The sequence below is a fragment of the Schistocerca serialis genome, chromosome 5, assembly GCF_023864345.2.
Source record: "Schistocerca serialis cubense isolate TAMUIC-IGC-003099 chromosome 5, iqSchSeri2.2, whole genome shotgun sequence".
NCBI lineage: Eukaryota > Metazoa > Arthropoda > Insecta > Orthoptera > Acrididae > Schistocerca > Schistocerca serialis.
Genome location: NC_064642.1, coordinates 421653488 through 421679268, shown reverse-complemented (window position 1 = coordinate 421679268; position 25781 = coordinate 421653488). Strand labels below are relative to the sequence as shown.

The window sequence follows — 25781 nt, the reverse complement described above, 5'->3', positions numbered from 1 at the left end:
CTAAATACAGCTAAGCAAATCTATAAATATTTCAATTACTTCGAGAACTAACATTCTATCACACAATCTCAATCCGGCCACCAGCTGAGAACTGCCAGTCGGTATGAATAGATATTTCAGATTGCAAGATATTGTTGTTGTTGTGGTTTTCAGTCCTGAGACTGGTTTGATGCAGCTCTCCATGCTACTCTATCCTGTGCAAGCTGCTTCGTCTCCCAGTACGTACTGCTGCCTACATCCTTCTGAATCTGCTTAGTGTGTTCATCTCTTGGTCTCCCTCTACGATTTTTACCCTCCACGCTGCCCTCCAATACTAAATTGGTGATCCCTTGATGCCTCAGAACATGTCCTACCAACCGATCGCTTCTTCTAGTCAAGTTGTGCCACAAACTCCTCTTCTCCCCAATAAGATATTATTCGTTGTAATGGAAAGTAACAAAGTTCTCAATGTACATTCCCCGATTTCCCGAGGATAATGACCTGGATGCTTTACCGCCAGTCGACGGTACTAACATCGTCAAAACTTCCTCTGACCCTTATACAACTATAGTAGCAATTCTTCCTTCTGACAACAATGAATGACCGGAATATCCAGAACTGACGCCATTAGAATGCTTATCGTACAATCAGCCAAAGGAGCACCTCTATTACACATAGCGTGTCATCTGTATCCAGCAAAATTCGCCATGTTTTTCATAATAATGCTATTTTGCTACTTTACTTAAGAAAATGGACTGCGATTGAACTGGGTGTTGTGACCTTGCCTCATGACGTCCTTATTGATGGGATTGATATGTTGTTAAGAAATGTAGTATCCCAGGTATACAATTTTCAGTTTTCGTTTTGGTTGGCCATGTGTGATAAGCTGCCGAGAATTCTTCCGGGTTGTATGGCCGTGGTCCATGGAAGTCTTCTATCCCTGACGTTTCGTCCAAAGCTACGTTGGAAATCTTCGGAGGTGCTCCTGGTTGTGCTGAGTCTTGCCGACTGATGAGTCGGACGTCGAAGGAGGGCCTAAATACCGTGGAAAGTGGGCGTGGTCTGGATTTCAAGTGATAGCAGTGATGAACCTTGTCAAGGATAAAGTATAACTATCGATCATAGTACGTCAAAGATAAAAACTTGTCATCGATTCTGTAGCGCCACTGTCCATATATCGCTGCGTTTCATAGCTTCTTCTTTTCTATTAAAATTATCACCATGTTTATATATTTCGATGGCTTCTCTATATAGCCGTGGATAATAGTTCGTCATAGTACATAAAACTTCAGTTTCCGAAAATTTCACTACGTGATCACGCGACTGAAGAGTATGTTCCGCCACGGCTGACTTGCCTGTTTTCCCTAGCCGGAGAAGACTTTTATGTTCCTTCAACCGTGTATTCTCTTTTCTCTTTGCAGAAAAAAAATGTGTGTGAAATCTTATGCTAAGCTTACACACTACTTAAATTATCCTAAGGACAAACACGCACACCCATGCCCGAGGGAGGACTCGAACCTCCGCCGTGACCAGCCGCACGGTCCATGACTCTTTGTAGATCCAGTCTACGCCAACTTTCCACGGTATTTAGGTCGTTCTTCGACCTCCGACTCGTCAGTTGACAAGCCTCAGCACAGTCAGGAGCTTTGGACGAAACTTCAGGGATAGAAGAGTTCCATGGACCACGGCCATACAGCCATGAAGAATTCTTGGCAGCTGAAACATCCGGTCGTGAAAGCCTTCATTGTATCATGTGTTATAAATTCACGTAAATGTAGCTAAACCAACTTTCTTTAGACGGTAACACAATTACTCCTTCTTAAATTCAGCTAATGGTGATTTAATCATTTAGGTTGTATTAATTTGGTTGCTTCCTTGGTTTTTGAGGTCTCTGTATTTCCCACAGGTGGTAGTTGAGGATAATTGTATAGTGTTCGACCATGTAGACATCTCAGATCATGACGACATTGGCAAGAAACACTTCAGTAAAACAGATGATGAAGAGATGTAATCCAGTCCTACTGTGGCAGATGACTCTGGCGATGAAGTTCCCTTGAACTATGACGGTGTTCGGTCACATCGAGTGGCTGATAATACTGGTAATGGAGGCGAGGTAGCTTTTTTAAATGTTAAACTTAACGCCTAGGATGACATTAATACTCTCACCACATAATAAACGGAATTCGCAAGAGGCCGAAAGCGAGTGCGTCATCACAGTAAGCGGAAATGCAATACACTGACGCAACAAAAAATCCTAACACCAAGAAGGAGTTGTGCGATATAAACGAAAGTTTGTAGGCGTGTTCCTGCATCTGGAAGATGATATTTATTCAGATTTCGCGCCAGTCGCATAAGAGTGGCACTAGTAGCGTCACTATGACGATGTAAATCAGGTTTGTTTTAAATAAACGCTGTCACGGTCGTGAGCGTTAGTTATCATTGAGATTGGGCGTGGTGAGTAGATATTAGTCAAGAATAGCTTTAAGGCATCAGAGACGATGTTATCAACATCACTGAGCTTGAAAGAGGCCGTGTAGAAGGGCTACAGGAAGATGGATGTTCCTTTTGCGATATTGCAGAAAGATTTGGCGGGAATGTAGCCACTGTACGTGATTGCTAGCAGCGGTGGTTACGATAATGTACGGTCGCAAGAAGAGGTGGCTCCGGACGACCACGTGGCACTACCGAGAGGGAAGACCGTCGTCTTCGGCGTGTGGCTCTGGTGCATCGTACAGCATCTACAGCAGCAATATGAGCAGCAGTTGGCACCACGATAACAGCGGATAGCTCGGAGTCAGACACCCTTTAGCGTGCAATCCACTGATGCCAAATTACACCATTTGCGACTTGAGTGGTGTCAAGCGAGAGTTCATTGAAGGCTAGGGCGGAGCTTTGTTGTGTTTTGTGTTCAAAGCTGGTTCTGCCTCGGTGCCAGTGATGGCCATGTGTTTGTGAGGAGGAGGCCGGTTGATGGCCCGCAACCGAACCGTGTGCGTGCTAGACAAGCTGGAACCTACATTACACGTGGAATTATGGTCTGGGGTGCCATTTCGTATGACAGCAGGAGCACTCTTGTGGATATCCCACGCAACCTGACTGCTAGTTTGTACGTCAGTCTGGTGATTTGACCTGTTATGTTGCCATTGAAGAACAGCATTGCAGGAGGTGTATTCCAACAGGATAATGCTCGCCCGCATACCGCTGTTGTATCCCACCGAACTCTACAGAACGTCGACATGTTGCCTTGCCTGCTCTACCACCAAATCTGTCTCCAATGGAGCACATATGGGCCATCATCGGACGACAACTCCAGCGTCATCCACAAGCAACATTAACGGTCCCTGTATTGACCGACTAAGTGCAACATGCATGCAACTCCGTTCTAGAAGCTGACATCCGGCACCTGCACAACACAATTCATGCATGAAACCAGGAGTGCTAGATCTGCAAGGTTCGTAGGAGAGCTTCTGTGAAGTTTGGAAGGTAGGAGACGAGGTACTGGCGGGATTGAAGCTGTGAGGATGGGTCGTGAGTCGTGCTTGGGTAGCTCAGATGATAGAGCACTTCCCTGCGAAAGGCAAAGGTCCCGAATTCGAGTCTCGATCCGGCACACACCGCACTGTTAATGACTTAAGGGGAGGTTTACTATCTTTTGGTTCAAACAATTGATTTTTTTGAAATTGCATTTTTGGATCGATAAGTGTGTTTAGAATCCACCCCTAAAACGGTTTTTCTGAATACAGAACGGAAATGTTTGTTAATCGCTGTTGAACAAAAAAAAAAAAAAAAAATAATAATAATAATAAAATGCACCTGCCTGAAACCGGCCTTCTTCACGCACCAGTTTTTTTCTTTCGGAGGATGAGTTATTGCTTGTAAGGAAACACACAAAATTCGAATGAAAGTTTGAACGCATGTGTTTGGAAGTTAGCCCCCAAGCGTTTCCATTCTGGTGCGAAGACTGTGGAGATTGCGACTTTTCTGGCAGTGAGCAGCTTCAGCGAAGGGTATTCAGCAATTCTGAAGAGCATGACAACGATGGACGTCACCCTGGGACTCTCTTCGACGCAGTTCGCCAAGCATTCGGACCACCACCGGATTCAAGCGGCCGAAAACCGCTTGTCACCGGCCGTACGAGCGGCTCTGCAGCAGCGCAGTATGGCCCAGATCGATCAGAACGCCATCTGTGAGGAAGAGGAAGGACTAGTTTATGGATCCGGAATAGCAGATTGAACGTACGTTGCATAATATTGCATTTATATGTAGTCACAACTTCAAACGCGTTTTTCTCGAAATGACGTTTCGTTTATCGCGCTGTATGGTAACTTCAAATCTACTGAACCGATTGGCATGATTCTTTGTTTCCAACGAAGCTAACTAAATTGTCTAGGAGTTGTACCACTTTTATTCCGATCCATTAACTATAAATATTTTTACTTGGCCGATGAAGTCGAAAAATCGATGAAAAAACCCTATTTTTTTCAAATGGCCGCCATTTTGTTCCTATGGTCCTAATAGCTTAAGCGAGGTACAACTCCTAAAGACTCATATACTTCGCTAACGTCAACTCAATTTTGAGTTCAGGCGACCTGTGACATACCGCGCGTGGAGGTCTACATCGAAATTTTGTTTCGTTCCGACGGCACTTCCGCCTTTACCCTTCGACATTTCCGGTCGAAAAAAATCCAGTTTGTAGAGGAAATATCAATAAACATTTTGACCAAATGTGACATTGATATATATAACACATTCCGAGAAAAAATTCCCAAAAAACATGCTTTTTTCGGGCCAAAGATAGTAAACCTCCCTTTAAATATATTACGATCAACTTTACTAAGACACATACATAACCAAATATTTGAGCATGTACTACGTCTTATTTTTATCTGACCTGGATATAAAAACCGAACGAGGTGGTGCAGTGGTTAGCAATGGACTCGCATTCGGGAGGACGACGGTTCAAACCCCCGTTCCGGCTATCCTGATTTACGTCCCAAAAGTGAAACATGGCGGGTGTTCGGTGATGATTTGGGCAGCCATATCGTGGTACTCCATGGGTAGCATGGTTATTTCTGAAAGTCGCATTACTGATTATGTGATCATTTTCGCTGATCAGGTTGCATTACATGGTACAATGTTTGCTCCCCAGTCTTGATGATGTGTTCCAATACGATAGGACCCCTATTCACACAACTCGCATCATGGTCCAGGGCTGGTTTTATGAGCACGAGGATGAATTGTCGCACCTGTCTTGGCCACCACAGTCACCAGGTCTCAGTGTTAATGAGACTTGGTGATCTGGTGAGAGAAGGGTGCGTGATCTATAGCCACCTCCATCATCTTTACCTGAACTTGCCACTATTTTGCAGGAAGAATGGTATATGACTGCCTTTAAAACCATTCAGGACCGGTATTTATTCATTATTTATTCGTTCCGAGCCGATTAGAAGCTGGTTCGAATGCCAACGGTTTTCCTACACCATTTTAGGTATGGTAAAGTGTTGTGTTGTTGATGTTTCCCATATTTTTATCCACAATCTGTGGGTTTGTAAGAACAGCATATAAACCTTATAATCGTTTCAAAACAATGTAGCATATAGTAAAGGTAGCATTAAGAAAGCAACAGCAAATTTTATTTAAATTAATTGAAACTGGCAGTACTCACTGAAAGTAAATAAATGGAACTATTGCGCATAAATAGCCGAAGAGATTCACTACTCTTCGATTACACCATCGGTATAAAGTTACTGGAAACTGTAACAAGCGTAAAATACGCAGAAGTAGCCATCCGAAGAGACCTTAAGTGGAATGATCACATAAAACAAATGGTCGAAAAAGCAAAAGTCAGTGTGAGATTCATTAGAAGAATATTACGGAAATAAGTTTCTTACGAGACACTAGTTTTATCGATTTTTGAGTATTTTTCATCAGTCTGGGAACCGTACCAAGTGGGATTAATGTTTAAGATACAGAGAAGATAGATCGAAGAGCGGCTTGTTTTGTCACGGCCTCGTTGGCGCGAGAGCGTTGTCAGAGATACTCAACAAACTCAAGTGGGAAAAGAAGCTTCAAGAGAGGCGCTCTGTCTCAAGTGGAGATTTACTGTTCAAATTTTGAGAAGAGTCGGGTAACAGATTAATGGCTTTCACATACGTCTCGCCGAGAAAGTTAGAGAAATTAGAGCACACGGAGCTTTATCGACAGACACTCTTCCCGCGCGCAATTCGTGAATGGAAAAGGAAATCAAGGGAAAGATAGGGTTCCATAACTAACCTCGGCCATACACCGTAAGGTGCTTAGCGGAATACAACTGTAGATATACACTCCTGGAAATGGAAAAAAGAACACATTGACACCGGTGTGTCAGACCCACCATACTTGCTCCGGACACTGCGAGAGGGCTGTACAAGCAATGATCACACGCACGGCACAGCGGACACACCAGGAACCGCGGTGTTGGCCGTCGAATGGCGCTAGCTGCGCAGCATTTGTGCACCGCCGCCGTCAGTGTCAGCCAGTTTGCCGTGGCATACGGAGCTCCATCGCAGTCTTTAACACTGATAGCATGCCGCGACAGCGTGGACGTGAACCGTATGTGCAGTTGACGGACTTTGAGCGAAGGCGTATAGCGGGCATGCGGGAGGCCGGGTGGACGTACCGCCGAATTGCTCAACACGTGGGGCGTGAGGTCTCCACAGTACATCGATGTTGTCGCCAGTGGTCGGCGGAAGGTGCACGTGCCCGTCGACCAGGGACCGGACCGCAGCGACGCACGGATGCACGCCAAGACCGTAGGATCCTACGCAGTGCCATAGGGGACCGCACCGCCACTTCCCAGCAAATTAGGGCCACTGTTGCTCCTGGGGTATCGGCGAGGACCATTCGCAACCGTCTCCATGAAGCTGGGCTACGGTCCCGCACACCGTTAGGCCGTCTTCCGCTCACGCCCCAACATCGTGCAGCCCGCCTCCAGTGGTGTCGCGACAGGCGTGAATGGAGGGACGAATGGAGACGTGTCGTCTTCAGCGATGAGAGTCGCTTCTGCCTTGGTGCCAATGATGGTCGTATGCGTGTTTGGCGCCGTGCAGGTGAGCGCCACAATCAGGACTGCATACGACCGAGGCACACAGGGCCAACACCCGGCATCATGGTGTGGGGAGCGATCTCCTACACTGGCCGTACACCACTGGTGATCGTCGAGGGGACACTGAATAGTGCACGGTACATCCAAACCGTCATCGAACCCATCGTTCTACCATTCCTAGACCGGCAAGGGAACTTGCTGTTCCAACAGGACAATGCACGTCTGCATGTATCCCGTGCCACCCAACGTGCTCTAGAAGGTGTAAGTCAACTACCCTGGCCAGCAAGATCTCCGGATCTGCCCCCATTGAGCATGTTTGGGACTGGATGAAGCGTCGTCTCACGCGGTCTGCACGTCCAGCACGAACGCTGGTCCAACTGAGGCGCCAGGTGGAAATGGCATGGCAAGCCGTTCCACAGGACTACATCCAGCATCTCTACGGTCGTCTCCATGGGAGAATAGCAGCCTGCATTGCTGCGAAAGGTGGATATACACTGTACTAGTGCCGACATTGTGCATGCTCTGTTGCCTGTGTCTATGTGCCTGTGGTTCTGTCAGTGTGATCATGTGATGTATCTGACCCCAGGAATGTGTCAATAAAGTTTCCCCTTCCTGGGACAATGAATTCACGGTGTTCTTATTTCAATTTCCAGGAGTGTAGAAAAGGGAGTACCAAGGCAGTACTGTCATTATTGAGATATACAATATCTTCAGTTATCATTCTGGGACTATTTAGGTAAACTGAATTGAAACTACTTGTACACTATCGTTACTGAGATTTCTTTCAATGTTATTGCTACCTGAATTTTCAAATCAATACGGCATTTGGCTATTTCTCTGAGTGCAACTTACTGACAGAGTCAGGATGTGGTTATAAGTATGGCTCTTCAGTTGATCAGGGAACAATATTTCCCCTTGGACATGGTAGCGATAAGAGTTGATAAAAACCATATGTCAAAGGGCCTTTTTTGAGTTAAAAAGGCTTTTCCTGATTCGACCCAGTGTGATTCTAAATAAACTAGAGAATCTGCAAGAGAACTTTCGCGACAGTTGCCGTGGACTGGGGTGATTTTATTTCAACATCCACTCTGTTCCTACTTCCAGCGATATCCATTGAATCACCCCACCTTCAGGTAAGTGTGGAAGGAATGTTTAAGGATTAAGCTTCAATTGCACTTACCTGCAGCACATCAGTTCACTCTATCCCTGGATGTCCCTCTGATGATCACCAGCAGACTGAAAATAACTATTTCTAATAATCCTGGACGAACTCAACGCACTAAGTAAAAGCAGCCACGATTCTGTATATGAGTTCACAGTATTGAAGTAGATTGCGGGGATCACAGTTTGGCTGCAGTGCTCGAACTTCAAATAGTGTTCTCTGCTAAGTCCTTATATTTTTTAATTGAGATTGCCTCAGCACAAAGGTTTCTTTCTCCAAGACACCAATAATTCAGCAGTTTAGTATATTAGTGCCCGCGCAAATAAGACTTCTCTTCAAAATATTTCTCAATGTAATTCGATCTTGTCTATCCTGTTCTTCGCAGCAAGTCTTCTTATTATCAAAAGTAGATTTTTGAACCAGTTGATCAGGGGTCGTCCTCTAGTCCTTTTTCTTTCAGCTTCCTGTCCCGGAATAAGTTCTGGTATCCTTGTTTCCACCGGTTTCATTAATTGCCCATACCATTGCAATTTACTTCTACGAAATACATCACATATTCTAGCTTTCACTTCCATTCTCTTTAAAACTTCATTGTCCCTTATTTTTGCTAACTCTCTTCAGGCAGAATAATATCTTTGAAGTGTACTAATATTTCATGGAGCTGTTATATGCTTCCATTTAACAATGTGGGGTTGACATTATTGACTTGTTTAAGGTAAGGGAAGGTGCGGTAAAGTGGGCACTATAAGAGAAATTGAATTTTCACCCAACTGTGGTTACTGATAGAAGCTTGCCGCTTACCCGCTTACGTATTTTGGATCTACATATTATAGGATATCACACTAAATACACTCCTGGAAATTGAAATAAGAACACCGTGAATTCATTGTCCCAGGAAGGGGAAACTTTATTGACACATTCCTGGGGTCAGATACATCACATGATCACACTGACAGAACCACAGGCACATAGACACAGGCAACAGAGCATGCACAATGTCAACACTAGTACAGTGTATATCCACCTTTCGCAGCAATGCAGGCTGCTATTCTCCCATGGAGACGATCGTAGAGATACTGGATGTAGTCCTGTGGAATGGCTTGCCATGCCATTTCCACCTAGCGCCTCAGTTGGACCAGCGTTCGTGCTGGACGTGCAGACCGCGTGAGACGACGCTTCATCCAGTCCCAAACATGCTCAATGGGGGACAGATCCGGAGATCTTGCTGGCCAGGGTAGTTGACTTACACCTTCTAGAGCACGTTGGGTGGCACGGGATACATGCGGACGTGCATTGTCCTGTTGGAACAGCAAGTTCCCTTGCCGGTCTAGGAATGGTAGAACGATGGGTTCGATGACGGTTTGGATGTACCGTGCACTATTCAGTGTCCCCTCGACGATCACCAGTGGTGTACGGCCAGTGTAGGAGATCGCTCCCCACACCATGATGCCGGGTGTTGGCCCTGTGTGCTTCGGTCGTATGCAGTCCTGATTGTGGTGCTCACCTGCACGGCGCCAAACACGCATACGACCATCATTGGCACCAAGGCAGAAGCGACTCTCATCGCTGAAGACGACACGTCTCCATTCGTCCCTCCATTCACGCCTGTCGCGACACCACTGGAGGCGGGCTGCACGATGTTGGGGCGTGAGCGGAAGACGGCCTAACGGTGTGCGGGACCGTAGCCCAGCTTCATGGAGACGGTTGCGAATGGTCCTCGCCGGTACCCCAGGAGCAACAGTGTCCCTAATTTGCTGGGAAGTGGCGGTGCGGTCCCCTACGGCACTGCGTAGGATCCTACGGTCTTGGCGTGCATCCGTGCGTCGCTGCGGTCCGGTCCCAGGTCGACGGGCACGTGCACCTTCCGCCGACCACTGGCGACAACATCGATGTACTGTGGAGACCTCACGCCCCACGTGTTGAGCAATTCGGCGGTACGTCCACCCGGCCTCCCGCATGCTCACTATACGCCCTCGCTCAAAGTCCGTCAACTGCACATACGGTTCACGTCCACGCTGTCGCGGCATGCTACCAGTGTTAAAGACTGCGATGGAGCGCCGCATGCCACGGCAAACTGGCTGACACTGACGGCGGCGGTGCACAAATGCTGCGCAGCTAGCGCCATTCGACGGCCAACACCGCGGTTCCTGGTGTGTCCGCTGTGCCGTGCGTGTGATCATTGCTTGTACAGCCCTCTCGCAGTGTCCGGAGCAAGTATGGTGGGTCTGACACACCGGTGTCAATGTGTTCTTTTTTCCATTTCCAGGAGTGTATTCACAAGTAAAGAAACATGTAACGAATAGGACATACATGCATTTTTCTGAAGCCTTACACAGTGGTTACTTTTTCCAACCTAACGGTGTAAAGTGCTGACATACGTTGATATTCCGAAAGTGTGCAGCAACTTTCTTTCGGCTGAAGTAACAGCACCGGCTTGGCGTCTTCCTTTAAGTGCAGACACTTTGCAGTTCTTGGACTGCCTGTCAACTGGTTCATCCACATTATAAACGTAATGAGTAGGATGAAACTGTTTTCCATGCAGTGTTTTAAGGACATCAAAAAACTTATCTACGTTTATTTTATTAAAATATTGTCCTCTAGCCTTTAGGGCAGGCTTCCTAAGACTTGCCTGACTTCTCCGACTGTTCGTTAAAACGAATTGGTATTTTGTTCTACTCTGCTGACTGGAATGCTAATCTGCATAGTTCGTTCATCGCTAATTCATAAAATCGCTTTTCCAGCCCAAAAAACATTATCAAGGATTTCTTGTTCTTGTTCTTCATTCAACACACTCTTAGCTTCTCATAATTTTTTTAGCACCTATTGCACTTCCGTTTTTTCCTGGAACTGTTCTTTTCAGCTTATTACATGTAACATGAAATTCTTTGCTGCTGTAGAAGAAGGTATCATATCATTAATTACCGCTTCATTTGCGTTTTCATGCCAACAGGGTCCCAGGGTCGTTGCTCTGATTTCTGAACGTATTTTGTTGGCACCATGATGCCCTAGAAACTCAAAGAATACCAAGAGGCTGCAGCAGACCGTTTTCAAACTGATTTTTGTATTAGGCCAAATGTAACAGAACGAAGGTGGTTTTAAATAACATTAGTTAATCATCACAAACGGATAGAATGACGGATGATTGCTTCGCATGTAAAAGAACTAGGAATTCAGTCTGTAGTGTCATGTGTGATACATGAAAATAACTAATTCTTATTGGGGTAAACAGATTGAAAGTGAAATGCTTGGAAAAGTGGACACCTTGGCTACTTTTCTCAACGGGTAGTATGGACACTTTTGCCGATCGAACACGATGTCGGCATTAGTGATCCAGAGATGAAACTATTAAACCGAAAGAAACAACGGGGAACTACATTTGCAAGAGAAAAGACGTTGGTTAAACACTGGCATTGCAAAGAGAATTTAGTTAAACATTGATATTGCAAAGAGAATTACTGTATGCGTAAGTGAGGTAATAAGAATAAATAAATGACTGAGGGAGCAAGAATAATATATATGACTTGCCTTCCGTCAGACGACTGAAAATCAGAAAGTTTTTACCAAAAAGAAAGGAGTCAGGGTCCATTTCCTCTGTCAAACCGAGTGACCACAATGATGGTGTGTATTAGAACTAGTTTGACCACTTCTCGGCAGGCAGCAGCACTGTTCGGGGCAGAAAAGGATATGCAGTGGGGTCTTCCCCCTCCGGTTACCTTATCCATCCGTTCCCCACATCAGAACTCATTCAGGAAATGTAATGTAGTCGCAAAATCTAATTTTTAAACCAGTTTTTAACAACTAATCAACACAAAATTTAGCACGCTATCTTACTGAAAACAGACATAGGAGAACCCTGGCTTCAGTTTTTCTTGCAGTGTGCTCTCTTGCAATTAAATGAAAGCCTGTATGTTTTGTTCCATACGTGTTTCACTTCTTTTTATTTACTCCTACGAAGTATGTTCAGTGGCGTGTAATACCTGTTTATTTTATGTATACAATAACTGCATGTATAATGTTTCCACATATGTTATTATATTACAGTTTTTTTCCTTCTCTTATTGTAAGGCAAGTAGCAGGTCTGGAATCATTACTTATAGTTAATAAGTACATAAATCAAATATGTATCACAGGCCACTGAAGGTGGTTCATAAATACAAGGAAATGAAACGCGTATGGCACAAAACAAACAGCTTTTCACTTTGTAGCATGGGCGAACCACATCTCCAAGTATAATAGGAGCAACTAAGGAATGACAGAAAAGAAAAAAATTAAAATATAAGTTCTGTACTACGCAACAGCACCCAGCCAAGTGTAAAGTTTAAAAAAAGTCGAAACATTACCTGTGCAGTGTTTGTTACAAAACAGTCTTCAAATGGCTCTTACAGACTTTCTGGCTTTCGCACTGTTGCTATCTCACATTATGAATCTTGTAAGGATGCAGAAAATAGCAATAAATATTTTCAGCATACATCCACAAGGCTTGAAGACTTGTGGTGACATACGGCAGATTTTAAACTGAAACTGAAGTATTTTTTTCTGGCAAGTTTCCTCTATTTCCTGTAAGGCACACTTCATTGTTTTCTGGCAACGTAACCCACTCGAATGGGTTGAACAGTAGACAGTAATATCCTCTTCAGGTCCACGTAATTTCCGCTTCTCTTCATGTCGTCCATCAAATTGTATCTCCTCCGTTCTCTCAGTCTCCTCCCACGAACTAGACCTTCCGAAGCGTCCGTGAGCAAGCACTTCCGCTCAACGAATGTCCCAAGCAGTTCTTCTTTCTTTCTTAGGAATATAACAAGGCCAGATAAACGTGAAAAATATCAAAAATATCGTACAATCAGATTGACAGCTGATGCATCGAAATTGCCGACCAGAATAACATACAAAAGAGTCAAAAGTAAAATTATGGATAATTTACATGACGATCAGTCACGGTAAAAGTACCAGTAAGACGGTTCTGATGTTACGCTAGATGATGGAAGCAAAACACAATAATTATTGACACCTTAATAAGATTTGTCGAGCTGGAGATAGCATTCCCTTCGACACTGGAATGTTCTGTAAGACGTGTGAAATCCTCAGAAAATAGGTAAACACTGCAGGAAAGACAGATAAAAAATAATACACTCCTGGAAATGGAAAAAAGAACACATTGACACCGGTGTGTCAGACCCACCATACTTGCTCCGGACACTGCGAGAGGGCTGTACAAGCAATGATCACACGCACGGCACAGCGGACACACCAGGAACCGCGGTGTTGGCCGTCGAATGGCGCTAGCTGCGCAGCATTTGTGCACCGCCGCCGTCAGTGTCAGCCAGTTTGCCGTGGCATACGGAGCTCCATCGCAGTCTTTAACACTGATAGCATGCCGCGACAGCGTGGACGTGAACCGTATGTGCAGTTGACGGACGTTGAGCGAGGGCGTATAGTGGGCATGCGGGAGGCCGGGTGGACGTACCGCCGAATTGCTCAACACGTGGGGCGTGAGGTCTCCACAGTACATCGATGTTGTCGCCAGTGGTCGGCGGAAGGTGCACGTGCCCGTCGACCTGGGACCGGACCGCAGCGACGCACGGATGCACTCCAAGACCGTAGGATCCTACGCAGTGCCGTAGGGGACCGCACCGCCACTTCCCAGCAAATTAGGGACACTGTTGCTCCTGGGGTATCGGCGAGGACCATTCGCAACCGTCTCCATGAAGCTGGGCTACGGTCCCGCACACCGTTAGGCCGTCTTCCGCTCACGCCCCAACATCGTGCAGCCCGCCTCCAGTGGTGTCGCGACAGGCGTGAATGGAGGGACGAATGGAGACGTGTCGTCTTCAGCGATGATAGTCGCTTCTGCCTTGGTGCCAATGATGGTCGTATGCGTGTTTGGCGCCGTGCAGGTGAGCGCCACAATCAGGACTGCATACGACCGAGGCACACAGGGCCAACACCCGGCATCATGGTGTGGGGAGCGATCTCCTACACTGGCCGTACACCACTGGTGATCGTCGAGGGGACACTGAATAGTGCACGGTACATCCAAACCGTCATCGAACCCATCGTTCTACCATTCCTAGACCGGCAAGGGAACTTGCTGTTCCAACAGGACAATGCACGTCCGCATGTATCCCGTGCCACCCAACGTGCTCTAGAAGGTGTAAGTCAACTACCCTGGCCAGCAAGATCTCCGGATCTGTCCCCTATTGAGCATGTTTGGGACTGGATGAAGCGTCGTCTCACGCGGTCTGCACGTCCAGCACGAACGCTGGTCCAACTGAGGCGCCAGGTGGAAATGGCATGGCAAGCCGTTCCACAGGACTACATCCAGCATCTCTACGATCGTCTCCATGGGAGAATAGCAGCCTGCATTGCTGCGAGAGGTGGATATACATTGTACTAGTGCCGACATTGTGCATGCTCTGTTGCCTGTGTCTATGTGCCTGTGGTTCTGTCAGTGTGATCATGTGATGTATCTGACCCCAGGAATGTGTCAATAAAGTTTCCCCTTCCTGGGACAATGAATTCACGGTGTTCTTATTTCAATTTCCAGGAGTGTATGTTCTGCAGGTGATCAGAAGTATTCTGGTACCACTGTGTAACCTGAAATTGACCTCTACACGTCACCAGAGGAGGACTCGCCAGTGTAAAAGGAGGCGGCGACTATTATGTTGTCTGTAGAGCAATAATAGCAGAATTATTCTTGTCCGCAGCTCGTTGTCGTGCGGTAGCGTTCTCGCTTCCCACGCCCGGGTTCCCGGGTTCGATTCCCGGCGGGGTCAGGGATTTTCTCTGCCGCGTGATGACTGGGTGTTGTGTGATGTCCTTAGGTTAGTTAGGTTTAAGTAGTTCTAAGTTCAAGGGGACTGATGACCATAGATGTTAAGTCCCATAGTACTCAGAGCCATTTAGAATTATTCGATCAGGAGGGCACAGTAATTTCAGACGTGAACTAGTCACTGGATGAAGCTGCCCAAGACCGTCGTTGGTGATGTGATTGTGAAGTGAAAACATGAAGGCACAATCGTGGCCAAAGGAAACGTGGCAGACTTCATGTACTAACTGACAGGGACCGTCATCCATTTTAGTGGGTATTTGTAATGTATCGCATGAAATTAACTGAAGCAAGTGACTCACGAGGTCCAAAGCGCTACCTGCATTACAGCTAGCACAATCATTGTGTGTAGGGATGAAAAAGAATGGGGAACAATGAAACTTCCTGGCAGAATTAAAACTGTGTGCCGGACCGAGATTCGAACTCTGAGCAACCCAAGCGCGACTCACGACTGGTCCTCAGAGCTTCAATTCTGCCAGTAACTCGTCTCCTACCTTCCAAACTTCACAGAAGCTCTTCTGGGAACCTTAGGAACGTAGGAGACGCGGTACTGGCAGAATTGAAGCTGTGAGGACGGGTCGTGAGTCGTGCTTGGGTAGCTCAGTTGGTAGAGCACTTTCCCACGAAAGGCAAAGATCCCGAGTTCGAATCTCGGTCCAGCGCACAGTTTTAATTCTGCCAGGAAGTTTCATATCAGCGCACACCCTACTGCAGAGTGAAAACCTCATTCTGGAATGGGGAACAATGGTCGAGCAGTTTCTCATAAGTCATACTTCTGTGCAATCATTGCTAACCGACGCTCAAAGTGTTGCAAAGAGCAACGCTACTGGACGGTGGACTACTTGAGACGAGTGATTTGCAGTGATGAGTTATGCTATACCCTATGGCTATCCGATGGAAGGGTTTGGTTTGGCGAATGACTGGAATTTACCTACTATTATGTGTCACGCCAGCAGTGAAGTACAGAGGAGGCGGTGTTACGGTGTGGTGGTGTTTTTCGTGGTTAAGCGTGGTCCCCTTACTGTACTCAAGAAAACGCTGAATGTGAAAGGATGTGAACACAATTCTACAGCATTGTGTATTGCGTGTAGCAGAGGAGACGATGATTGATGGTATCAACAAGACAATACCCACTGTCAAAAAGCAGCTTCTGTAAGGAAAAGATATGTGGACAATAACATTCCTGAAACGGACTGGCCTCAGCTCTTGAGGAGTGGGCTGCCACTCCTCCACATATTTCCAGCGTCTTATTGAAAGTGTCTCCAACAGAGTTCAAGCCGTCATAATGGCGAACGCTGGACACACCCCATATTATAGGAGTACAGATACTTTCGATCAGGCAGTGTACGAGAGCCAAGAGGCAACAATAAGAATGGAAGATCAAGAGACAAATAGTTACAATAACAAATGCGTGGGGCAGGATATAGTCTTTCTCCTCTACTACTCATTTTTGTGTCAGGGAAGCAATGAAGGAAATATAAGAAACATACAAAAGAGGGATTAAAATTCGGACAGAAACGATATCAGTGATGAAATTCTCAGATGATTTCGATATGCTGTGTGAAAGCGAGGAAGAATTATAGAACCAGTTCAATGGAATGCATAGGCTACTGACCACAGAAGAGGGACTGAGAGTAAACTAAACAACGACAAAGAGTTGAGGAGTAGCAGAAATGAGATCAGCATCAAACTTGATATTAAAATAGAGGATTACGAAGTAGCTGAAGTGAAGAGATTCATCTGCCTTCGAAGAAAAACAGCAGGTGACAGATGAAGCAAGGAGGATCTAAGAAGTAGATGGGCTTTGGTCCCCTTTTCAAAAGAAATCTTCTAGTAGCAAAAATAGATCTTAATTTCAGAAATTTTTTCTGAGAATGTAGGCCATTTGTAAGTAGGCAGTTTAGGTGTTTATGTTGGTAACGCCACGTATCGCTCTATATGAAAATCACTGACTGAGCTGTGTGCAGTCTGTGGCTGGTTTGCATTGTTGGAATTTGCTATTGTAGTGTTGGGCAGTTGGATGTGAACAGCGCGTAGCGTTGCGCAGTTGGAGGTGAGCCGCCAGCAGTGGTGGATGTGGAAAGAGAGATGGTGGAGTTTTGAGAGCGGATGATCTGGACATGTGTCCATCAGAGACAGTAAATTTGTAAGACTGTATGTCATGAACTGTTATATATATACTATGACTTTTGAACACTATTAAGGTAAATACATTGTTTGTTCTCTATCAAAATCTTTCATTTGCTAACTATATGCATATCAGTAGTCAGTGCCTTCAGTAGTTTGAATCTTTTATTTAGCTGCCAGTAGTGGCGCTCGCTGTGTTGCAGTAGTTCGAGTAACTAAGATTTTTGTGAGGTAAGTGATTCATGAAAGGTATAGGTTATTGTTAGTCAGGGCCATTGTTTTGTAGAGATTATTGAAAGTCAGATCGCGTTGCGCTAAACATATTGTGTGTCAGTTTAGTGTTGATCAGAATAGGTAAAGAGCGAAATGTCTGAGTTCTTTCTGTTCTGCTCAGCTGTTTGAAAATCAAAAAATGTAAGAGGTTTATCAGCACAGCAATTCATAAATTTTTCTAAGGGGACGTTTCACAATTAATGAAATCGTGGTTGTAAACTGTGGGAGAACCATAAAAGGAGATAATCGAATTGTTTCAGATGTTGTGTTACGGAAATAGGATTGGAATTAAATTGTATAAAAAGGAACGAGGAATTTCTCCGCATCACCAGGGAGGAGAGGAATACTTGTAAACCCCTGACTAGAAGGGAGGACAGTGTTAATGGAGGTGTGTTAAGCCATCAATGAACAATTTCCATGGTACTGGAGGGAGGCGTAAAGGAGAAAACTCTAGAGGCAGAGTACGTCCAAGAAATAATTGAAGATGTTGGGTGTAAGTGCTACCCTACGATTAAGAGAGCTGCACAGGAAAGATTATCCTGGGCGGACGCGTAAAATTATCCAGAATGCTTACGAAAATAAATGAATTATTTAAAAAAAGGCAGCGTTGATGTAAAGACGACAGGGACTTGCTTACTTGATACAACCAAGCTTAGGTGGGTATTATGTTGTTTTACCAAATAAATCCAAACAGCTTTTAGGATGGTTCCTATTATTAGGCCAAGACCGACACTTGCACCTTCAATTATTCATTATTAGTCTTTTAAAATGAAGTAAATGACTATGGTATGTGTTTATTACGTTATTATTATTACTTTTAGTTCAAGTCATGTATGACCTGCTTTAAGCGTCGGCCATTTATTGTTTTTCCTTAATTTTTTCTGGATGGGCTTTCTTGCATCCCTGCTGCCAGTTACTTCCCGTCTCCTTGGAGAGCTTTCGGGCTTTCAATCCCTTTATTTCATTTCCTATATTCTGTTCTGTTTTTTTTTTTTTTTTTACGGTGTCTAGTGTAATGACCATTTCTGCCATATCTTCCTGTACGTCTCTCAGCTAATTCATTCTTGCTTTTAAAGTATTCCTGGATTCTCTTTGTCGTTCTCCTCGGTGCCATGGTTTTGACACGATCATAGATACTCAGTCCTCTCTTCTTAAAGGATGCTGCGAGTTCGTCAGTATTTTCATATAGTTCCTTGTTTTATCGTAATTCGTATTCTTGTCCGTCTTTCTTGGGCGCTGGGATCTTGCTCAGAACTTTCTTCACTTCGTTTCCATGTTCTGTAGCAAGCGTTCCATCTAATTCTAAATTTCTGGTTTTATCATTGAATTGTACTGCCTGAGTTTTTCGTTGAATGAGATCGATTTTTTTTGTTCTAAACGTTTTACCTTAATTGGTGCGATATTTCTATCTTCTTTGCTCTCTACTTTAATGGCATAGTTGGTAACTCTGCTGGTGTTATCCATCCCGTAAACATTTACATTTCTGCACTCCCTTATCTGTTCAGAATTTGGATACTCACATTCTTGTTGGCTAGTTTTGTTGTGCATCATTAGTTCTGTCTTTTCATAAGATATTTGCAACGAGGTGATAAGTCATGGGATATCTCCTAATATCGTATGGGACCGTATTTTTGCTTGCGTAGTGCAGCAACTGGACGTGGCACGGGCTCAACAAGTCACTGGTAGTCAGAGGTATTGAGACATGCGACATCTATAGCTATCCATAATTGCGAAAGTGTTGTCGGTGCAGAATTTTGTAGACGAACTAACCTCTCGATTATGTCCCATTAATGTTCGATGGCATTAATGTCGGTCAATATGGACGGCCAAATCATTCGTTCGAATTGTCCGGAATGTTCTTTAAACCAGTCGCGAACAATTTTGTCAGATGATTTGGTGCAATGTCATCCATGAAAATTCCATCGTTGTTTGGGAACATGACGTCGATGAATGGCTGCAAATAATCTCCAAGCAGGCGAATAACCATTTCGAGTCAATGATCGGTTCAGCTGGACAGGAGGACCCGGTTCATTCCACGTAAACACCGACCACACCATTATGGTTCTACTACCAGCTTGCAAAATGCCTTGTTGACAACTTGGGTCCATGGCTTCGTGAGGTGTACGCCACACTCGGACCCTACCATCAGCTCTTACCAACTAAAATTAGGTCAGCTGATCATGCCACGGTTCTCCAGTTTATCTAGAGTAAAACCGATACGCTCACGAATGGAGGGGGGCCCTGCAGGCGATGTCGTGCCGTCAGCAAAGACACTCGCGTCGGTCGTCTGTTGCCATAGCCTATTAACGCCACATTTCGCCGCACTCTCCTAACGGATATGTCCCACATAGATTTCTGCGATTATTTCATACAGCGTTGCTTGTTTGTTAGCACTGACAACTCTACGCAAACGCCGCTGCACTCGGTCGTTAAGTCGGGTTGTCCGTGGCACGTGGTAATGCCTGAAATTTGGTATTATCGGCACAACGCTTGACACTGTGGACGGCAGAAGACTGAATTCACTCCAGATTTCCGAAACAGAATGTCGCATGTTCTAGTCCCAACTACCATTCTAAGTTCAAATCTGTTAACTGCCAACTTGGGGCTATAATCACATCGGAAATTTTTTCACATGAGTCACATGAGTACAAATGACAGCTCCGCCAATGCACTTTTATGCCTTGTGTGCGCAATACTGTAGCCATTTGTATATGAGCATATCGCTATCCCATGAGTTTTGACACCTCACTGTATAGCCCTATATTTTCAACGGTCTCATGAAGGATTCCAGTCGCTGCCTTAGCTATTTCTGTTATTATTGCTGGTGTCATTTTCATTTTTTTTCACTCTGCAAATTCATACAATTTGTTGTTCAGATGTAGCTCCTTTTCTAAATTTTGGATTTTTTTACTGTGTAAGTTGTCATTGACACATGAGTCTAACTGAAAAAAAAATCTAATCAATAAATTTGTGTATTCTTTCCTACTGAAGAAAAGTTGTCCGTCTTTATTGAGTGAATTGATCTGACACACACTGATACTGTAGTTGATTCTAACTTTTCGTCCACCTCATATCTGCAGTGCAATTTGTTTTATCGAAGAACAGAAAAGTGCATGTTGTGGATAATGGAAGCGATTAACAGAGAAAGTGTGAATGGAGCAAGCGAAGGTCTGAGTCCTCCCGCCGGGGGTTCGAGTGAGCTCCCTCAGGCATGGGAGTGTGTGTTGTTCTTAGCATAAGTTAGTTTAATTAGTATGTAAGTCTAGGGACCGATGACCCCAGTAGTTTGGTCCCTTAAGAATTCACGCACATTTGAACATTTTTGAAGATTTGAGTATTTTATTTTTTGAGCAAACGCACAACGCTTTATAGAGCCTACCTCCAGACGTGTCCTGTACGACGTCGCTGGGGCAGAAGCTGTTCTGCCGGTGCAGGCTGGGCGGCACCCAGAACTTGTCGCCCTCTCCAGTGTCCTCCACCAGCGCCTCCTCACTGGAACGCAACACACGTGGCGCAAATGAAAGCTCTCTGCACATGAAAACACACAAATTATCTTACATTTCACAGTCATTTGGTGCGAGACAAGAGAAAAAAATTAACGAGGCAGGCATGAGAAAGTGGTAATGTCGGAAACTTTCTCCTAGTAAGTAGAAATAGATAAAGCAGCTCAGCAACAGTGTTCTACCTACATGTGGTGCTTGTCTCCTTTTACTCAGTCATATGCATATATGTAACACTCACAAACAATGAGGGTTTCTCATGTGTACAGGAACTACAAATAATTTGTAGAAAAAAGTCCTCTTATTTTTCTTTAGCCAGTTATTTAGTCTATAGTTAAGTTCAAAGTATCCGCCCCGGTAGCTGAGTGGTCAGCGCGACAGCATGCCAGTCCTAAGGGCCCGGGTTCGATTCACGGCTGGGTCAGAGATTTTCTCAAATCGAAAGACTTGCACCCGGCGAACGGGCTACCCGGCGGGAGGCCCTAGTCATATGACATTTACATTTTATTTAACTCCAAAGTAGAAAAACTTAATAATGAAATACCGTCTACTGTCTTCATAGCATCGTTATTATTAGTATGTACTCTTTTATGTTTTTTATTTAGTATTTACTCTTTTATATTTTTTACTAAGCTTGCTATTATATGTTTTGGAATTATTTGAGTCGAGGTACTTCACGTCGATTTTGTTATGATAAACTGATATATTTAACTTGAAAGAGTTTTTTTACATTTGTCTTTGATTTTTTATTTTCTTTATTGGTTTAAAGATTTTAATTATTTCACTTATTTAGTGAAATTTCTTGAGAAAAGTTAACAGAAGAGTTAGTATGTACATTTAGAAGGCACAGCTTCATCGTGAGATCTTAGGTTGTTATGAGAGTTCTTCATTGCCATATCAACACGTAATAAACACGTATCTATGAAATTTGATCATTTAGTATGTCTCTGACACCTAGTTTTGCCAGAAATTAGAATTATATTAATACCTTCAGCTGCTGATGGGTGTTTATATATGTCAACGGGGACAGGTGAAAATGTGTGCCCCGACCGGGACACGAACCCGAGATCTACTGCTTACATGGCAAACGCTCTATCTATCTGAGCCACCGAGGGCACAGAGGATAGTGCGACTGCAGGAACTATCCCACGCAAGCCTCCCGCGAGACCCACATTCTCACCTTGTATGTCCACACACTACATTCGTAGTGTCCCACCCCAACACACTCATTACTCGTGGAAGACATTCTTACCACGTCCCGTAAGAGTTCGGGGAATATGTGTGCATCCGCACAGAAGAAGGAGGTCATGTCCGAAAGAACAGACATCATATCCATATAAGTATATAGTTTTGCCAGATCCAGTTTGCAGTAAATCTGGACTTGGGGAGAAATGGTTTAAAAAATCGGCGGGATAAGGACCTAAAAGTATGACATGATGCTCCACTACAAACTGTTAACGAAGGTCTGAGCATGTAGTTTAGGTTCCCAGATACGTGAGTGGCTTCGTATGCAACAGAACCCAGTATGTTGTCCTCAACGACGAGTGATCGTCAGAGACCAGGGTATCGTCAGGAGTGCCTCAGGGAAGTGTGATGGGACCGGGAAGGTGTCGAAGTTGAGTGACCGTAGAGGATACAAAATGACCTAGAAAAAGTTCCTGGATGGTGTGATGAATGTCTTGCTCTAAATGTAGAAACATGTAAGTTTAATCAAATGAGTAGGAAACGCACGATGTTCTAATACAACAAATATAGTGTGCTACTTTGCACAGTCACGTCGATTAAATATCTGAGCGTGGAGCTGCAAGGCGATGTAAAATGGAACGAGCACCTGAGGGTGGTGGTAGGGAAGGCGAGTGGTGAACTTCAATTTATTCGGAGAATTCTAGAAAAGCGTAGCTCACCTATAAAGGAGACCACGTACAGAACACTAGAGCGACCATTCTTGACTATCGTTCGAGAAAATTGTTACCACTAGGTTCGATCAACACGCGAGTGTTAAGGAAACGCTTCGTGAACTTAAATATGAATCACTGGACAGAAGACGATGTTATTTTCACGAAACTCTGTTGAGAAAATTTAGAGAACCAGTAGTTTAACCTGACTGCAGAATGAGTCTACTGCCGCCAACGTACAAGCAGATTTGAGATGCTGCAGTTCGGACTGATTAATCATACTTTCTGATACACTGGAATGAAACGATACTTACATCAGATGGAATTCCGTGAATTACATGACGGGAAGAAATTTCGACAGGTGCTACAGTGCTGCAAATTTAACATACCTAGATCACACTGTATAGAGGAGCTCGACGTTCGGTGGGTCTGTGAGCTACCGATAATGGTTTTTTCGTAGTAAGGCGACACGAAACTCTTGAGTATATTCCTTTTTCGGTATTGACACGATTATGTATCTATATATGAACCAAGTTATGTCTGATAGTGGATCTCAGCTGCACGAAGAACCAGTCTTTTTTTTCCTGTTGTTCGTAATCGTCAAATGTCTAACTAAATCGAAAGCCGCTAATCAGCTCAAAGTTCACCTGGATGGAGATGAGGACACGTCTAAAACGCACACTTGTGCTAGACATCGTGATCGGATCGAGCGACCTGGATTTTATCCGAGACGACTGTCGCCCACCCAGGCTTACGGACCTGTAAGTTAAATCACGCTGCCACTCCAGTACGTGGTTCTCAATTATCGCTCTACACCCTGTGCTAAGAATCGTTAGAGGCCAGGGGGGCCCACAATTTCGGATCGCTACCGGCTCTCTCAGGATCTATGGCAGCGACAACTGTTTGGCGTGGCGAGTCGCTGGTGCCTTTCTCGAAAGCAAATATTTCAGTCCAGTTGTCGTCTCCTCAAATTTTAATACTTGCAGTTGACATATTGACTAAAATATTAATTTGAGTGTAAGACACATATAAGCTAGCTGTGATATCCTTAATGACAATTTCTTGTATAGATACGTAATTATTATAATACCCTACCGTACAACGTCGAAAAATACGAGTAGTTATAACTGTACCCAACAAAAATAAATATTTCAGTTACAGGAAGCAGTGGTTATTAGCGTTATTAGTAGGGTGTCTGGAGTGCACAGAATAAGGAAACGGATTTTATAATTTCGTTCAGAAAGGGATTTTCTTGATGCTTGTTCCATAGCGCTTGTACAGGGTAAACATCTTACAAAATCAGAAGAATAAGTGTGGTGTGGGATGACTTGCCAAGAGCTTTTTTTGGGTTCTGTACCTCGAGCGTTAAAAACGGAGCCCTCATAAGGTTATTTTTCGTGTATGCGCCTGTGTATCTCTCCGACTGTTCAAATTTGAGATCTGTGGTCCGTTGGCGATATAATGAACGTTAGCTTTTAAGTCAGTGCAGTCAAAAGATACGGCCATTTAAGTTAAATATTTTGATACTTGCAAATTCACTCATCAGAACGTATAAGACTCTTCCCTGAAATTTGGGAAGCAGAAAAGTTTCTCAGTGCAAGTAAAGTAAAAAATCCGAAATTGTTAATCTGCAATTATATGATACAATTTTTTTTTTTATAATTTGGTAGCCGGCTATATGTCTGTACCCCCGTCTGCTAAGACCCTTTCTTCTCAGGAATTGTTAGACGTATCAATTTGAAATTTATGTCATATGTTAAGGTCTATTGTCCTTTGGTCGTGTAAAAATGTTAAGCTTCTAAGTGAATGCAACCAAAAGATACGCCCTTTTGTCTCACCTCATTAAAACCTATAATGTACTTCCCACTGACGCACAATCACGGAATTTTGCAAGAAGAAATGTTTCACAGTACACATAAAGGAGAAGAATCAGAAAATTATTAATTTGCAATTACATCACATTAGAAAATATTTCTTTTGTCATTTGTATTGCAACTTCAAACATGAAATTAAAACATTCTCGAATGTCTTGCAATCACTGGGACCGATATCCTGGCAAGAGCCATGTCGTTAATAGGCAAAAAATCATTCTCGATTCCAGGAATGGATGAACTGTCTATACACGTAATTAAGTTTGTACGGAACCCTCAGTGCGCTAGACTTACTCACACCTGACCAATTGTTTTTCTGAAACGACCACAAAGTGTCTTTAGTTAATACAAACGAATGTCACTTGCGATGCAACCCTGGAAAGCAGTTTGTAGTACACAACACCTTCGTAGTGTCACGAGATAAATAATATTACCTTTTGAAGACATGTACAAGCTTTTACTTTGTTAAGCTTCAACCATCAATCTATTGTTTTGTGAAGTTAATATAAAGGAAAAAGATATTCAGTATGTATATTCGATGAGGGAGCTAATAACATTCGAGCAAAAATGCATACATGTAGTATACCTATACCCGACTGTTGGTTTTGGTGTACGGTGGTTACAATAGCCGACTGGCCATCCTAATTTAGGTTTGATTTCCGTACGTAGCTTTAGGCAAATGCCGTATGGTAAGGTGGATTGGCTCTAGTTTAATATATTGAAGGTATTTTGTTCGTTTCTCACGTAAAGCAAGAGTTTTAATTCGCACCAAAAACATTCTTCTCCTCTGGCAATGCCAAGCGAAGAACGCCGTGCATCACAGTTGTTAGCAACCCGCCTTAAACAAAATGATGTCACCCGGCCATCGATTAGGGTGAAGTCGGTTTAGATTAGACAGTGACAGGAGCAGATGTTGCACGAAATGATATCTTTGTGTCTTGCATGCACGCAAATTTTGTTTTTGTATCATTATTGAAAAATCAGAAATAAAAAAAAACCTTTAAGTGTTAGTGAATGGTGGTTTCGAGAAATCCATTCGGTACTACACAGTTCCATATCACACA

The 25781-nt window shown here is 44.1% G+C and overlaps 1 protein-coding gene across 3 annotated transcripts in view; it reads right to left on the bottom strand.

The window, feature by feature from the left end:
* Positions 1-25781, bottom strand: part of LOC126481640 (synaptotagmin-5) — a 398029-nt gene that overhangs the window by 74881 nt on the left and 297367 nt on the right. For all 3 annotated transcript variants that reach the window (XM_050105539.1, XM_050105541.1, XM_050105540.1), the window contains one exon: positions 20831-20943. In XM_050105539.1, coding sequence (XP_049961496.1) covers positions 20831-20943 — 113 coding nt within the window. The remainder of the gene's footprint in view (positions 1-20830; positions 20944-25781) is intronic.